The sequence below is a fragment of the Athene cunicularia genome (genome assembly GCF_003259725.1).
Source record: "Athene cunicularia isolate RWA chromosome 3 unlocalized genomic scaffold, athCun1 chr3_part1, whole genome shotgun sequence".
In the NCBI taxonomy this organism is placed as follows: domain Eukaryota; kingdom Metazoa; phylum Chordata; class Aves; order Strigiformes; family Strigidae; genus Athene; species Athene cunicularia.
In genome coordinates this window covers 114,270,990-114,289,014 of record NW_020799097.1, presented here as the reverse complement: position 1 = coordinate 114,289,014, position 18,025 = coordinate 114,270,990, and the positions used below count along the sequence as shown (strand labels likewise).

The 18,025-nt window shown below is 40.0% G+C and overlaps 1 protein-coding gene across 1 annotated transcript; it reads right to left on the bottom strand.

The window, feature by feature from the left end:
- Positions 1–1,549: 1,549 nt before the first annotated feature.
- Positions 1,550–17,614, bottom strand: CFAP36 (cilia and flagella associated protein 36). The gene is made up of 10 exons (XM_026844318.1): positions 17,584–17,614; positions 14,291–14,355; positions 13,894–13,995; positions 12,875–12,989; positions 11,719–11,806; positions 10,744–10,795; positions 8,791–8,917; positions 4,332–4,501; positions 3,855–4,010; positions 1,550–2,366 (listed from the first exon to the last, which is right to left on the bottom strand). Exons 1-10 carry the CDS (start codon positions 17,597–17,599, stop codon positions 2,280–2,282), a joined length of 978 nt encoding a protein of 325 aa, XP_026700119.1. The 5' UTR covers positions 17,600–17,614; the 3' UTR covers positions 1,550–2,279.
- Positions 17,615–18,025: the final 411 nt, after the last annotated feature.

The window sequence follows — 18,025 nt, the reverse complement described above, 5'->3', positions numbered from 1 at the left end:
CCCCTCAGAGTAGCCCTTTTCCTGTTGGCGAGTTAAATTGCGTCATGGAGGTGGTGATAGGAAACACTAACAGGTTTGTCATAGTGATGAATTTAGCAGCGTTTTAACACCAAAGTCACTTTGGACCAAGGCGGAATTAGAACTAACAGAACACCGATGTTGGAAGCAGAATCAACAAGCAGCACCTGAATCTGGGCATAATACAAAAGCTGCTTTTTTTAAAAAAATAAAAGCACATTCCACATAGTAGGTAAGCAAACCGCAACCAAAATAGCTGAGTTGATGGCGAGTTGGTAGAGGCAAACAGTCCAGGTGTTATTTTCAATAGCAGCAAGTGAACTGTAAATATTTTAATGTTAGTTTGCCCATATGTGATCTGAGATCATGATGAAGTGAGAGGAAATTAATGTGTCAAGAAATGTTAAAATACGAAACCAGCTGCAATCCACCACATAGATCACTCTTGTAATATGTGTTATGGGTCCATTTCTCCTGGAATAGTTTAAACTGAAGCAGTTTCTCTGTTTTGGAGATTTTTGTAGTTAATTTTAATTTTAGCTATTGTTTGGAAAAAGATGGGCTGTCTGTGTAGATATGAAGTATAGTTTTTTCCATAAAACAGAAGTTTATTTTGTATTAAAAATACCACTGTACTTGTTTTACACCATTGTATACATGTGGTGATATTAATGCTGAACTGTAAAATTCAGGAATTAAAATGTGACCCTGTAATTCCATAATTATTGCTTTTGTTTGGTTTGTTGTACATGGTAAGTTAAACTTGGAATTTAAAATGTGGCCATTTTAGAAGCTGCTTTTTTTTTTTTTGTTAAGCTTAGTTATCTGTGCAGTTTTACCAGTTAACTGGATACCACTAGCTGCAATCTCAAAGGGAACAGGCGAGTCGTTCCCAAGGCGGAAGGCAGCTGATGGACCTGGGGACACACGGGTGCTGCCCTCGGTGGGACTCCTTGTCACAGCTCTGCCACGAGGCGCCCAGGACCCACCGAAGCATTCGTTGGAGCCCCAGCCTCGCCCATGTGCACTCGCTCTCCCGCTGACCATCACCTGGGTTTCGTGCCACGAGTCTTTTCTCACCGTCGGTAACGGGGTATGTGCCTTTGCTAACCTGAGGCTGAAAAATGGCATCACCTGGGCTGCCCATCCGTGTCGTGCTGGTGCTCCTGGGCAGACACCCCCCAGGAGCACTCTGAGGGCCTCCACCTGCAGTGGGTCTGTCTTTGCTCCGTGTTCCCCACCACCCTGGCTCTTCCCTCGAGTACTGTCAGGAGCTTTAAAAACACATCCAGACCCACAGGAGCGTTTTTTTTAAAACATGAATGTCATTAATTTTTTTTATAGTTACTAGAAAAAAAGACTGTAAAGTGGCATTAGATGTCCTGGTTAAAAAAAAGAAAACAAACTAAAATCCCTGTAGAAGGTGACACGCAGTCCCCCCACCCCGAGGCTGTTTCCCCATCTGACCTGCTTTGGGGGTGCTGCCCATGGGCAGCCCTGTCCCCCTGCCTGGGGTCCCTCTTTTGGAAAAGAAAAGAACATCTGCCAACATGTTACCAGTTATAAATGCTATTTTAATAAAAAGTTACATGAAACTTTTGCATGGGTTGGGTTGTTTCTTTTAATGCAAGTCAGGCCTGGTGTGACGTGGGGCAGAGGACAGCGCCTCTCCCTGCTGCTGTGCAACTCTCAAAGCCAAACCAGTCAACAAGACTTTAAAATATTTCTGCCCCACAGTATGTAAAACAAAGTAAAACCAGCATTAATACTTGTGTCTCGACTTCAAGCTGCATTCTGTGTTTCTCAAAATAAGATGGTCAGAGTTGCAATTCCTTGTGAAATTAGCTTTTATTTCACCGCAGAGCTGAAAAATAGTTTCTAATAAAAGGAATAAAGTTCTGCAATTTTTAAAATGAAAAAGTGAAAATTTCTAACTTCTTGACAACTGGTCAGGTAGGAATTATTTTAACAGCTCTTACTACCTGCTTTTTTTCTCTGTACTAGCAGTGGCTGAGGCCAGGGGTTAGAACACCTGTATGCTGCAGCCATGGTGAATGGCCTCACTCTTGGCCAGAGAAAGTCTGGAAAACAAGTGGGCTTAAGCATGTTTGAGTGTAATTTCAAATATTTATAAAGTACTGGTTGCTTGTCTGAAAGTTCTATAAAACTAAGTGTAATATTGGAAAACCATTTAATTACTGATTATGACTTATTCTAAAAACATACTTATGTTCTTGGGGTCTGCACGGAGCTTCTTAAAATTACCGCTTATTAATAACTTCTTCTTTTAGTTTTTCTGCAAGCATTTTCCTCTTCTGTAGTAATCTCTGCTTCTCTTCTGACATTTCCTAAAAACAAAGTGAAAAAAACACTGCAAGAAACTGCGTGGCTTCCCTGGTAGGGCCCCTGACTCGTGGCACTTGGTGCTGAATGCACGTGTGAGCCACAGCCAGGAGCCAAGGACCAGCACTGGCCAACCTGAGGCTGCAGCAGCCTCCTTCAGACTCACTCACTCTCCAGAATGATTTAACAAAGTATTATTCTGTTTCTTGAGAAGTGGGAGAATTTGAGATCCCAGTGTGTGGCTGATGGGCTCTTCCCATCTATCTGCCTTTTTTTCTGCTGGACTGTACCACTCTTTTTGGGAGGACTAACCTCAAATTCAGCTGGTACTGCTTAGTTGTTCTGGAAGTTTCCCCAATAAACAGTATTTTGGGCATGTTTTGAGCATAATAAAATGCTCAACAACTTTGAAAAAATACCAGAGGCAATAGAAGGTCCTTGATCATATGTAGATGCTCTGTAAAGAAGAGTAATGACTTTCTTTAAAAAAAAAACCAAAACAAAACAAACCCACCCATAACTTATCACATTGTTTTGTGGGGGTTTTAAGCTATTCTGGTGTCCTCATTTGTGCTGCAAGTTTTCAAACATTTCATATCCATGTAGATCAGACAGATATGAGGCAAACATATTGTCCTATTAACCATAACGATGATTAACAAAAAAAGTTGGTGTTTTTTTTCTGATAAAGACCTCTACATATCGATAGAGCTTTATCCTGTCATTGGACTCTGGGGTTATGTCTCTACTTTCTTTCCTGATAGGATTTACTACTCTTTTCCCAAACTAAGGTTCACAGTACAAGGCTTTTTGTGATTTCAGCACTTGTTTTAAGTCAAGGAACCAAACGTCCTTTGGCCAAAGAGAGACCTTGAGGGAGGGGCTGACTGCCAGCTGCAGCCCTTCTCCTCCTGTCCTGCCCCTCCAACCCTCCCTCCCCCTTGGGGTTTGCTATTGGAGGCCCCTAGGTGGGTGGCAGCAGCCCCCACCCTGCAGTGTGCCTGCTCCTTCCAAAAGGTATCCTCACCTCCCACTTCTATTCCAGTGGTTGAGGGGCAGAAATCAAGGATTTCTTCTTTTAAAATAGGCGCAAAACTCTCAAAAGATAGCAAAAGAACATAGCAAATTTGTAACCTCTATAAAAGAAGTCTTTCCAAAAGAAAAATTTTTTCCCATTAAAAAAAAAATCCCAGAGATTTCAGGGAGCCCAAGCAGTAGGTCACAGATTAGAAGAAAAACAGCATTTTACCGATTCATAAACTTGAATTAAACATGAGGATTTGATGATACTGAAGCAAAATAATACTAACTTAAATCACTAAAATGTCTAGCCTATGAGCTTCTGGAAAAACAGCAACTTGAAAATACTTCCTATTTCCCTTTTTTTTTTTTACCATGCTACAGTATTTCACAGCAATATTGACATCTTCACTGACATCATCTGTGCTTTTTAATAAAATGGTCGGGGTGATTAAAATATTTGATTCCTTCACCTCTTTAGGACACAATTCCTCTTCTTTCTGGTCAGTGTTTGTGGGTAGTGGTATGTTATTTCTTGACTCCTTCTTTGTAGCCATCAGCATGTCTCGTTTTTTCCTTAGGTAGTCCTCTCGTTGTTTCAGCTCCTGTTTTTCAAGTTCTGATAAATTCTGGAATTATTTTTAAAAATACATTTTGAAATTAATTTCTGGTATGAACATTACGTGAGACAAGAATTTGCATCTATTCTAAAACTAGAATGATGATCTGAACTTTCTGCAAATTAAACTGGTGAATACCATAAAACAGTGTTTGCATTTGCATTTTAAAAACCCCAAAAAACCCAAACAAAACACACCAAACCAAAACCGTATGATTACAGTAATACAAAAAATATATTTAAATACAATGCTGGCCCAAATATATATTCTAAATGTAACCCTGGCTTTTTGCATTCTATTTGCGGGGGTTTCTTTTTGTTTTAAACTTACAGGTCCTTTCATCACAGTTTTTTGCGCTGCATTTTCTGAACATTTTCCAGCTGACCTTTTCTTACTGTCTTCCTTCCCTTTGGTACCAGAGGGCTGAGGTAAGCTTTCTGTTCCTTTCTGTAATGGGCGTACTGGTTTTAAGTCTTCCTTCACAGACTTCTGAGATCCCCCTAAACAATAATTTCACACAGAAAACAGTGAGACAGAAATACATCAAATAAAAAAATAAGTCTGTGTTTTGTCCAATAGCCAGAAAATCATCTCTCCTTTTTATTAATAAAACTTTTAATCCGGAAACATAGATACTGTATTTGCACTAAGCAAGCAATTAAATATTACTTTACATGGTCAGTATCTCTCCTGCAGTGAATGATAATTTGTCAAACGCTTGAAATGAAATTTTGTATTTGGTGTTCTATGTTCAGTTGATACTGTCATTTCAATTTCTGTCTTGGCGAGCCGAGCTGGTGAGCAGCAGCTTCTGAGGTGCCCTTTAGACAGCTTCGAGTACACACATGCTGGTTCAGCTTTCAGCTCCAGAGAAAAGCAGAAAATACCGTATTTAAGTGAACTTGTATGGGAGCGGGGGGGAAGCAAAGCTCTGGAGATGCAACGCCTTACAGTGACCCAGCTCAGCTTTGCTCTGCAGCCAGGAGGATGCAGTGGGAACACCCCAGGTTGGCTCAGCACCCTAGGGGGGCTGGCTGGGGGTGGGGGCAGCCAGGGCACAAAGCTTACACACTTTGAGGTGTCTTCCCCTGCCTCGCATGAGGGAAGTCCCCCACCACACCCCGCTGGCCTCTGGCTTTTTTCTCAGATAAAACACCACCTGTGCTGACACAGAAAAGCAACCCTGTACTGAGTCCAGTGGTGCCTTTCAGAGCTGAGCAGGCACCCCGGGGGTTTTGCCTTGGCTGCCATGGAACTCCCTCAGGGCAAGAGGCTTTAGAGCAGCGACATTTTCAGAACCTGACTAGGACTTCTCTTGACTTGACCCACAACTACTGCTGAGTAAGGCAAGTTGCTACTTTTACTACACTTCTGTTAATAATTAAAAGGCTTTTTACTGTTAAAATATGCCTGAAAATACCCATATAGATGCAAGAAACAAAACACAAACTTCACGGTGTTTGCTCAGTTTGAGTCTATCTATAATGCCTGAGTTGATACAAGTAACTGAATGTAGCTGATGATAATTCTGCAGTACTGGACCATGGATTTTTGCTGTAATGCTGAGGAATAACTTGCTTGGGCATTAAGGTACAATTACTCTTTATGGTCTCTGCTGGACCACAGTAACAGCTGGCAAAGCTGGCTGAAGCTAGCACAGGGTGAACACCACTCGGCTCTTAAAGTAAAATACAGTTAGCTTTTCAACATTGCTGCTTTCTTTGGTATAGGAAATTACAAGATATATGACTGTGAAAGGGTAGGGATAAAAGGAAAGGAGAGGAAGTGTCATTCAAAGCACAGAAAACAAACCAGGACAGAAGTGTAAAACGAAGTTCAAGTCAAAGAATTTGCATTTCACTAAAATACATCTACTGGAAGTCTTGATGCTCCAAAGAATGTCTTTTGGTGATAGATAAAAGTTCATGGAAGTTCTGTGAGAGGTCAGAATTAAAACTGCTAGTAAAAGAAAGGCCTCATGCTATAGTTTTCCCATTAAAAAGCAGGGGAAAAACCCCCAGAACACACACTGCGTGCCAAATACCTACCCCATCACCAATATGATGACTGAGGAAAACTACTTACCAGAAAGTAGTTCTTTGAAGTGTTGTGTATTTAAATTTACGCTGTGGGTGTCGCATCAAAAACACTCAAGCTGCAGATGTTTGTGTCTTAGCAATACCTGCAGATGTGGTCACAGGACCCTCAGTGTCACTCAACCCACAAACCTGAAAAGGATAAACTGCACATCCCCACAACAACGTGCACACATGAGCACAAATTTTGAAGTAGCTGCCCTGCAGGTATCCAAAAAGGGAAGCATCGTCCAGGAATGCTGGAAAGGTCACTTGTGCTCCAAGGGGTTGAGCATGACCTTTACCGTGAAATTCCCCCTTCTGATCTCTCCATACTGCAACAAGCTGGGCAGTCAAGGTACAGGAGGAATGGTTTTGCAAGCTCTAATCTGTAAACTGATTGTAAGGAGCTCACCAAAGTGAAATTAAGACAATGAAGGCAACTACTATTAAATCTGAATTTGTTATAGAGTAGAAAACTTCAAGGGGTCCACAAACTGAAATCTTGGGTCTCAAGGTGAAGGGGAAATAGCAGAAGATAATAAATAAAACTGCTGTGTATCTGCAGGAAGGAAACTGTACAGCAGACTGGAGGGAATGAAAAACAAAGGAAAAAATTCTTTTCCCTTTTCCCGCCTCTGAGAACTGGCTGACACACGGGCTGTGCCACCCGAGAGAGGCACAAACCATTAGCAAAAGGTTCTTGCTGGTTCTGTTCCCAGAGCTGTGTCGGGCACCAAGAGGAAGCCTGTCAGGCAGAAGATAGGATCCCACTAGCTGAGCTAAACCCTGAGTGGGAAGCCCCTGTTTTGGAAGCAGGCAGTGACAGACTGGCCTGGAGCCCCCTCCTCGGTTCCGGGTGAGAAAGATGATTCCCAGTACAGATTCTTGATTTTTGCCACCACTACCCCAAAACCCACTTTTCTAAAAGGTGACAGTGGAAGATAAACTGACAAACTTTCTCAGCAGCCCCTCTGGACAGCTGTGCTGCCACGAGATGCCAGTTCTACACGGATGAAGATTTCCAAGGAGCTAAACTTTTTGTAGGCCTGTCTCTTCCTTGGCATTTAAAGAGCACGGGAACGCTCAGCACCAGCTGAGCAGGCACCCAGACAGCACAGAAGAGAGGCTGCACTCCAGGCTGAGAAGTCTGGACTCCTGAGCTGCAAGATGTCCTGTCTCTCAAGCCCAGGGTTAAATCCTGCAGCTTATTTGCAGGAATGTGCCTTCCTCCTGAACCAGGAAAACAGTCACCACAAGACAGTTGTAGTTTAGTGGTGCTGCTGCACAACTATGCAAAAATAAGAAGAGTAAAATGAGGCTGGGAAAAGAATGTGAGTATACCTGCAAGCCTTCTGATGGTAGAAGGGAGAGAAGAGTTCAAATAAATGTAACCAAATCTCAGCCAAAGGACAGAAGGGATAAAAGGGGAAAAAAGCTACTTCACAGGTCAGTGACAATTTTTTCATTTTTCTGAATCTCCTGATGTGAAAGACAGTAACTCAGTTCAAAAGAACAGAGGGTCCCACAACCACTTCATCTGCTTGTGGCCATCCAATGAAAAAGCAAGGAGACAGTGTGCCCCAAAAATGCTACCAAGACTAAAAGTACCAAGACACCAGCTCAAGTGTCTGTGATATGAAAACTTGCAGTGTGAACACATACAAGGACCAGTACGAGACACAGGAAAAATGTAACTCAAGACAGTGCAAACTATTACTCCCCAAAATCAGAATTACGTTTTTGGAAGTGGCCTTAGAATATTAAGTTACAAATTTTTCAAACTCTGAAGAGAGCAGATCCCACTAAGATACAACCTGTTTTTGAAGACCACGGGTGTATACACAGATACATACGTACCTGTAGGTGTGTGTGCCTGTATACACACTTCTATAGGCTTCTTACCACCCAAGAGTGTTCCTGCTTTCCTGAACAGACCAACACACTTGTGCTTCAGCTGCCACACAAACATACCAAGAGCACCTTCATCACAACCAGTGATTCCTTTTTTTTTCCCCTGCCTGTAAAGGCCCTGGCTTGGTCACGCTCTCCAGTAAATAATCATGCACAAAATTCAGGCAATTTTCACTACATAACTTGGGTGAACTACTTAAAAGAGCTCTCCTCGGTATTGCAAGTTGGTAGGTGTCACAATCCCACTCAAAAACAAAACCATCAAATTGAAAAGATTAATATGAGGAACAAAAATCTGCACCAAAGGCAAAACGATTCAGTTTGGTGGTCTGACAATTCGACTTGTATGAATCTTAACAGTTCAACGTTGGTTCCTTCAGAACTATTTGATTGCTATCAAGAAATGTTGTACAATTGTAGATTAAATCTGTTACGGCCACACAAGGGGAGAGAAAGCATAACTTTTAAAGTAAATGATTCATCCTTGCTTACAGGGAACATACTGTTCATAACAGTAATGGCAGCATAAGCACAGTGACTGGAAAGATGACAACTGCTGTTAGACTCCTGTATTTCTCCTCCAGTAACATCATTGAATAATAAACCAGCTCCAGTTGGAAGGCGTTTCTGCAGCCCACCCCGTGCAAACACCCTGCTCAGGGCTAACTTCAAAGCTAGGATGGTTTACTCCACAGCCTTAGCCAGCCAAGTTCTTAAAATCCTGAGACGAGCAGACTCTTCAGACATCTGAAAATAGTATTGTACTGCACACTCAGCATGGCACTTTCCCATACAATTACCTAATGGAAATTTCGGAGTTTCTTCAGAATCATCAGCTCCCCCAGTGGATTCATTAACTTTTACAGCTTCTCTTGAATCTCCTGGAAAACTGTAGGTAACATCTGGTGATTTAAGTTTATCATGTGCCTTAAATTAAAAAACAAACAAACCTGAACATTACGTTTCCCACTCCAGGCATTAAACTGTCAACACAAAGAAAACTCCCAAAAGAACTTTCAGTTAAAGTTGGTCTGTTTTCACTATATATTATGTTGTCAAAGTGAACAAAAGCAAACTACTCATTTTGTTTTACCAATAGGAAGGTTCTTACTGGCTTATAGTCATGAATCAGCATTTTTTATTTCGGTTCAAAACCTGTTCCCTTATCAAAGTTGTTTCCCAGCTACAAGTAGGGGGGGGTTGCCACGCTTTTTATGTGACTTTGAAGCAGATGTCTGTCCACCAGAAAAATACAATACAACACAAGAACCAGGAACACATATAGTGAAGTTACTGCAGAAATGGATAAACACTCAGCTGAATGAAAACAACAGGTCTGGATAATCTCTGACACTACTGTTTCAATTGCCTAGGAAATCTTGAGAATACAACCCACCTCTCAAAATAATAAAGACAGCTTGGATTCACCTGGAAAATGTCTATGCTGCTCATCAACCATCTAATTCATATCAGAAACCCCCAGTGCTCATCAAAATATTATTTTGTATTAAAACATTCTCTAACAAGAACCTATTTTTGAACTATTACTGTCACTTTCTCTGCCCATGTGAACTTGACTGGGGCCTCCATAATCCAGCTAGTTTATCAGGAATATTGATATCCTTGGCTGGGCTATAAAGATTAGGATCAGCCTGCATCTAAATACAACACAAATTCTTAAAATGAGCCAATGCTTGAATTTCCTGGTTGTTTTGTAAGAAATCCAGCAGAACAGGTGACTCATTTCCTAGAATCTATCACTGTAATACAGGAAAGAAGAGTTTTGTCACCACTTTTCTACAGTGGTTTTCTATACTGGGAGAGGTTTAATTTGGTAGCATATCCCAGGTGTTCAGGACTTGCCCTCAGTGGCTCAGCCACCACTTGCACCTATCACAGGCTGGAATTCAGCAGCAGGAGTGGTAAAGTGTCCACCTCTGCAGTAGCTACATTTGGTCTCCAGACAGTCTCCTTTGCCAGTTCAGGCTGAAGAATCAGTGCCTTCTCTTTCCAAATTCATTATGCTCAATTTCTTAATGACAGAAAAGAATAAAAAAGCAATTCTTCTCCCTTTTGGAACAGCCTACAATTCCAGCCTTTTTATTTTTTCCCGGGAAGGTTTAGTGCCACAATTCCACTGCAGCTGATTTCAAGTTCAATTTGGTTCTTACCTGCTGAAGGACTGGCCATTTAGCCAGTCCCCATTTACATTCCACTACCTTTCTACACGGTTTACCAAGTGATGGTCTAACTCGAGAGGATTTCTGCTTCCTGGTGATTAGGTTCTGGCAGTATTGTGCAGACTTAATGAGTAACTCTACTGTCTATGAAGCGATCCTCAAAATTCCTGAAGGATTATGAATGCTGTAATCTTTAAGAAGCTTATACTTTGAGATGTCTTTGATCTTGACAATGTTAGTCATTCAGATGTTCTCTGGATCTGAAAGGTTGACATCCGTTGCCAGGATTTTAGAACTCAGATACTGAAAAGGGAATATGCTTATCATATGAGGACCACCAGCTGACTGATAGCTAACGGTATTGTGTAGAGCACTGCTGTCATCTAGGAAAAACATCAACAACAGAGCAGACCTGTCAAAAAGGAGTATCAGTAAGACCTTCCTGACAGACCTTTTATTTGCTTAGGATGGGACACAGCGCCTTAAAAGGGATACAGCTGACATCCAGGACAGGAATATCAAGAGTATTTCTTAATCATCAGTATAACTCATCTGGAAAGGTAAGATACTCACTTCTTCAGTCCTTTTCTTTTCTTGCTCTATTTCATATTCTTCCTTTGATTTCCTGTAACACAAAATAGAAGTAAATACTCAAGACATCTTTAGTATTGGTGTCTTTTAGGTCAATTTAGCACTGCTTAAATATTTGAGGAATATCAAACAGTTACAGGATAAATGTGAATTTGTTAAGTGTCCAAAATAACATATAATAATGCACTCTTAATCAAAATCAGTAATTGTGATAAACACAGAGAACCCACCATCCTCAGTCCATCGTTCTCTGTGCAAAAATAATTGTGTAAGAATTTCCAGGGCTTATCTATCCCATGTTTCATTAGCTGGTTTAAAGACAGGGAGGAAAGTATTTCCAGAATACAGAGGGGAAAATAGCATAATATAACCTGAATGGATCAACTTGCTGTTGTTTAAGATTATGTTTATCTACGTTTGAACTGGGAAGAGAGGAGAATCTATAGAAGTCACATCAGTCCCCACACATCTTCTGAGGTCATAGCAACAGTCACTGACCCCAAGAAAGAAGGAAGCTGTACAAAGCATTAATGTCTACTGAAAAAGTAGAATTTTCCTTTCCAAGGGTTTCATGTTTAGGGTGTTCCCTGAATGGATTACAGCTAGTACACTCCTGTTCTCCAGAGACATCTAACCCAGGTCTAACTTCAGGTCTACCTGGAGATTCAGGGGAGAATGGGAAGGATGGGGCTGTTAAAGTTGCACATTGTTCTGTGCGTCACCAGGACAGTTCATCGTGACGGAGGGGTTATCTCGCAGTCTTTATTAAATATTCCTGATCACACCCCCTGTCTAGCACCATTCATTTTCTCTGAGGTAGGATTTTGACAAGAACATTCATGTCAGCTGTAAGATGAAGGCACTCTCCTGGAAAAGGCTGGAAGAGTTAGGCCCTACATACTTTTATTTTTTACTTTAAAATAACATACAAACTAAGACTAATTCTTTTTTTTTTACCTTAGAACCTCCCTCAGTATTTTCATTTCTTCATGTTCAATTTCACTGAATACATCAGAACCCTCTGTCAAACAGTCAGGCAACACACCTATAAAAAACACATGGCAAAATTTATGCATTACTCTCAAGTAAATTATTTGGCATCATTGTTCAGGCAGAGAGGGGAAAAATACCCCAAACAAACAGAACACCAACACCTAATTCTCTCTCTCCATAGCTGTTTGCAGAAAGATTCTAGACCTTGGGCATCAAATTGCTTGTAGCAACAAGATACAGGTTTCTGAAATAGGAAAGTTTTGACATCTAAGGCTAAAGCATAAGCCATCATATGGCATTTGCTACAGACTGCAATTCTGCCATAGCTAACCAAACCCTTATTGAATCGAGCTCTTATATCAAACTTGACATTTAAAAATTATTCTCTGGAAAAACATGCATGCTCTAAGAAGAAAAACCAAAATGGCAAAACTAAAGACATGGAAGAAAGGAGCGGGTAGATGAAAATCCTTTCAGAAACATCAACAGAGCCGACTAACTAATCTGGATCTGTGCCACACTAGACACTGCATCAAGCAGCAGGTCATTTGTTCCCTCTTTCTCTGCATTCTTCTGTTGCTCTTCCTTTTCTCACTTCAATATGTTATGGCAGGAGTAGATTATTTTCTTTTCTTTAAAATTATGCATGTATTAGTATGATGAGGGCCATAACTTCTGCTTTCTATATGGATTTTTTCATATGCAGCAGTACAGTGTGAACTGCAAAGTAAGCACAGCACATAGTACAGCATCACTGTTGTGCAAGTATCACAGTTCAAACTATCAATATTGTCGTTGTTGATGAACTGATGTAATAGTTTTAACACTCAAAATTAGCACCAAAATTCCTTAACAAAAAAAAAAAAAGTCAAGTTTCACAGTGAAATTTATACAGAAAAACAGAACTGAAAAATCAGTTCATTTTAAAAGGAATGTAGACAGCTGTCACTGAGGATACAATCAGAGGACTAAGTACTGAAATCCTAGTCCCAGTAAAATCAACTGAATGTTTTCTGTTCACTGGAACTGGAATAGAACCAGTATTCTATACTCATTAATGAACAGATTACCTAGTCATCAAAAGTTGGAGAAGTGAAACCCCACATTTACCATGTCTTACCATTTCTCTCTTTAATGATTCTAATAGCTTGCAATTGCATTTCAATATTTTTCTGTACCATCATTTTTTTAAATAGTCTAAAATCTTCTGCTGCCAACACTGTTTGCAAAATGGCCTGTGGGAGGGAAGATAGGCACAAAATTAAAACCCCTAGAGAAACATAATCATCTCAGTCTGATGGAAATTATATTAAGATTTTAATTCTGTGGAGCACGTTGTTAATGCTTCTATTTAATTCTCCTATCTGTCTCTTGTTCCAGCCATACAAGTTGCACTAATAGCCAAGAAAAGAATTTGACAGTTTGTCTTTAGATCAACAGGTCTACAATAACATCATCACAAAACCTGGAGGGTTTCCCAGTGTAAGTTTACAACTGCCATTCATTTGACTTCCTGAACAAATGCATAAGCTTGAGTGAGGCATGTGTGCTCTGAAGAAGCTTGTAACACATAGAGGAGGAGAAATGTCAACAAACCCCACTTACACTGGCAGCAGAAGCTCCTGCTCCTCTGCTCGAAGTACTTGAGACAATTCTGAAAGGTATCTTTGAGCTGGTGAAGAGCTGCCTAACCATACCTTGACTTCTCAAAGCCACTGTTTGTCTTACAGATTGTACTAGTTTTATTATAAAACCAGAACAAAACTTATTTTATGGAAGATGTCTATTCTTTTAATCTCTAAGTTTGTCTGCTACTGTAAACAGACTGAAGTCTAACATAAAGCTGATAAATACACAGACAAAGGTGGCAGAAACACCCTAAGCCTAGAGGCTTGTTTTGGAAAATACTGAGCAGACGTAATGAATCTCAAAGGTCTGACACCACAGAAGTATCTGTCATTATTTTCAATATGTGCGTACTTCTGAACTTTTTAAAGGTTCATTATATAAACACACACATTGTTTTAGAAAATTACAGTTTTAACGAGAAAACGTCTCAAAGTTTCATCTTCACCCTGCTATATTAGTGAAAATAAAGCTAAAAATTAAATCTATGCATTCCTTAACAAAGGAAAACACCTGTGAAGCGTGTGTCTTTGCAAGAGGAGAGGAAAAAGCTGCTTGGAATTTCTCTTCATTAATTCCAACTTCTTTAAGATAGTCTTCTAACAATTTTTCAACCTGTAAGAAAGTATAAGCATTACGTTCCAAGAGGTTTTTCCTTAAGAATTATATGATTTTTTTTCGTAATTGTCTATTCTTCTCTGTTGATACTGTATTTTTAAACTCAAAGGAGAATCACTGCAATAGTATAACTGTTTGTTCTGTTATGTTATGTTATTTCTAAATAACACTTATCACAGCCAATATTAGAAAATTATAAATAGCAACACATTTAGAAGTTAATCTAAATACTACTTTAATATTTTAAATTATATTTCTTTAAAATCTACCACAAATAGTGAATAATGCTTACCAGAGCTCGGTACTCCTGATAAATTTCGGTATAAGACAGCTTGCTTTCCTCTTCATCATCAAAAACTGTGGAAAAAAAAACAAACAACAAAACACACACATTTTAGAGTTGGTGTACACACCACTAATTTATGTATTAGAGAGAACGATCAACCTTTACAAGGGAATATATTTAATCATATGAAAATAGAGGCCATGCTTGATAATAGTATTTTTCCATATATTCAGGCTAAGCATGTACTTTTGATAATGTAATGTAATTAAATATCATAATTTAATAGCTGGAAAATGTACCTTCAAAACAAGCAGATTTCTAAGCAAGTTGAGGATTCAGCAGATACGTACCCTAAAAAGTAAGATTTAATGTACCTTTGTGTAAGGTTGTTCTAAGATGGCAGATGACATACATAAAGCAAGAAATTTCTCTCTCTCTCCATGTATTTATGTGAAGGATGTATTACTGACTTGATTTAATTGGTTTAAAGTGCCATTCGTTTAGCAGGAAGCCAAGGTGATACAGGAAAATGAGACCCTGCCTGCCTACAAACAGATAACCACAAAGAGGAAATATGCTGCGGGTAAGTTATTTTTCAATAGTAACTAACCTGATTTAGATAAAATGGGCACCTGCATAATATAGGCCATATTAATAATATTCATGGAAGTTTGTATGAGAACTCTTGACTGGAAATATCAAGCTAATGAGCTCTATGCTGCAGAATAGATGGAAGAAGCAGGAAAAAAAGAGAAACTGAAAACTAGGGTTTAGGGGGTTTTATTTACATTTTTTTTCTCTGTCAGCAATGAACAAGAGGTAGTGTGAAACCTAGCAATTAATGCAGAGGCTTCGAAATAAGACTTCCTCAATCCCCTTCAAGATTAGCCACTCTATGTTGGACAAGTCACTTCCCATGTGCACTCTCTGAAGTAATTTGAAGAATGGGAATTCTGCTTAAATGGGTGAATGAGTGCCATTTATTCTTCCTATATATGACATCTCTGACAAAAGACGGTACTGATGCATAGAATCAGTGTAATTTTCACAGACATTTAAGAGTGGCTTTTAGAAAGCATCATTTCCCACCCATAACAGCCCTGAGGCTGTATCACTGAACCTTGATAAGGTGTGGTGCAAGATGGCTGTGCCTGAAACAGAAAGTACTCCCATCACTTTCTAACAATTTACAGCAAGGTAAAGCCAGACATTTAACCAAACAGTTCAGGCCCTGTAAATAAGCAAAGGAACCTTGCTTTTTAAATGACATCATCTGGAAAACCAGCATCTGCTTTTGTTTAATTTTTGCACAAGGGAATTTTTTGTGATGAAGGGGTTGAAAATAAAAAAAAAAAAAAATTAAAAATATTTAGGAATAAATTTAAATGGTAGAAAAAGTACTAAAGTCTTACTCTAAAAATAATGCAGCTTCTATGGCAACCATCCTATTACCAAACCCAAGAGGGTGAAGACACTCTATTGTCTTCTGCATCTCGCAGACCCCAACCTTTGTCTTGGCTTCTCTGTTCCTTCCCCCCTTCTACTACTCCTTCCTGCCCTGGGCACCTGAAGGAGGGTGACACAGGGCTGTCACTCCTCAGGCAGTGTCTGTGCCGACAGGTAGCCTCACGCTGCCAAGGGGATGCTTCCAAACCCTCCCCCTCCTCCTCCTCCCACAGCTGCAGGGCAACACAGAAAGCAGAGTGGAAAGCCTGCACAAACTGCTCTCTGTTTGCAGGCTCTGAACAAAAAAGAGGCTGAAGTGCAGTGCCAAATCAAGCAAGCTGCAGTCAGCATCTCCTCTGAGTGGCATTAAGGAGTACTTTGACTGGAGACCTTGGATTTTCTTGAGTCAGGGCTCCTAAATCATGACACCATTATTTTCCCTAAGATTTTAGCACAGGGTCTTTGGTCGCCCGACAGAACAAAGATCTAAAGAACCACTGTATCAAGATAAACCAAGGGACCCAGATATGCCAGGAGACAAACGCATCACTTTTCTGTTAAAATTGAAATCTTTGCTATGACTCCTCAGATGGGATGAGCACTAAGTCAAGTTTAAGTTCTCCCTGCTAGACTGACTCCTTTGACCTCACGGACAAGATCTGGTAAGCAAATCTGAAGGAATTCTTCCCTTTCTTGCCCAGCCCTCACTGACTGAGGAGGCAACTCTGTGCTGGGAGGGAAGGGAGTCACAGGCAACAATACCTGTTTATTCCTTTTTTTGTCCTTATCTTCTGGTGCTCAGAACTATTATCAAGCTTATCTATGTTCACATAATGTTTCAATTAATACCTTGGAAGAGCTGAATAAAACTGAAAAGCCCTCTCGACTGAAATACATACCTACAGATTTATGTTCAGTTTCACAGCCATATAAAAGGAAATCAATCCAGCCATGAGAAATTAATCAAGTTAATTAGAAGAAGAAAGGAGAGAGAGAAAGCAAACAACTATCAACAGAGAGAAAACCATTAGGACGGTTTATAAGTTGAAGTGCAGGGACTTGGCCTAAATAACTACTGTTCCAAATAAATTCCTTGCATACCAATTACCAAAACTCAGGTTCTTTTTGAGGAATCACTAATTATTGTAAATTAATCGAAATGTTGCTAATTTGCTTGTTCAGCCCAAAGACTGAATGTTTTGAGAACAGAAAGAATTCTATCCTGACAAAATGTCTCAGTCAAAAAAGCAGCAATGCAACCCGGACAGGTTCTAGGTTTCCTTCTAGAAAGGAAAAGGCAGTAGCGCAGGTATCTGCAACTAAAACTTCACATTTCTCTAACTGTGCTTCTTAGCAACACTAGCACTGTGGTAACACCACTTCTTTAGGCTTTTCTTTTTCCCAGTAGCTTCTGAGAGTTGTCAAATAGCAGCACCCTGTACCACAAATGGTACCTTGGAAGATCATTTCCTGCAAGTGATTTCTTTTCTTTGTGTCTCCAATTTTTTTATGTACAAACTAACGGGCAGGAAGGGACCATTACATAAACCTGCCTCTCACTACATGGAAATTTACAGAGGTTTCCTAAATCTTCTTACTGCCAGTAAATTCCCCTCAACCTTCTAAAGAAGAGATCATTGCTTCAGAGAAGGATAATCAACTCCCCCAGTTCCTAAACCTAGACCTTTTGCATGATACTCAAAAGGCTTGACCGACCTCAGGTTTTGGCAGACGTCCTGAGTGAAAACTTCTACTTTAGATTTCTCTGCTGCTTCCTAGCTGTAAAGAGTCTATCAGCTTTACCTTTCTCATTCTCATTTCCAGGTATACTAGGTAAAGGCGTACATACTCACGATGATCTTGCCTCATGCAAAGCTTGGGAAGTGTGGAAATGATTCAGGGTAACTGAGAAGCAACTTGTGTAAAAGCTGTGATCTGAATCGGGGGGCATCTCTTTAACTGAATATGAAGTCAAAATTCTGCACGGGGCCTAACAAGAACAACTGCACATGGAAAGATACGGCCAGCCCCACAGAGGCCAACCAGTACAGAAGCTGTTCTGGAACCCGCAGTGGGATGGAGGGGAGGAAGGAGTAAGCACAAGCAGGTGGAATACTAAGTAAGAACCATTCTACTTTGAGCTTGATGTTAGTAAGTCCCTAGAAATAAAATTGATTTGGAAGCTTTAGTTTTGTGACTTTGGTATATTAAAGTTCAAATTATTAATTAATCATTTATTATTAATAATAATTATTATTATAGCAGCCATAAAAGGTTATCATAAATAACTTTGCA

Excerpts from the sequence above, each read along its gene's own strand:
- CFAP36 (XM_026844318.1), bottom strand. Across the intron at positions 12,990-13,893 it reads CAAAGACACACGCTTCACAG|GCCATTTTGCAAACAGTGTT; the intron begins GTGTTTTCCTTT and ends TCCCTCCCACAG. Across the intron at positions 10,796-11,718 it reads ATACTGAGGGAGGTTCTAAG|GAAATCAAAGGAAGAATATG; the intron begins GTAAAAAAAAAA and ends TTTGTGTTACAG.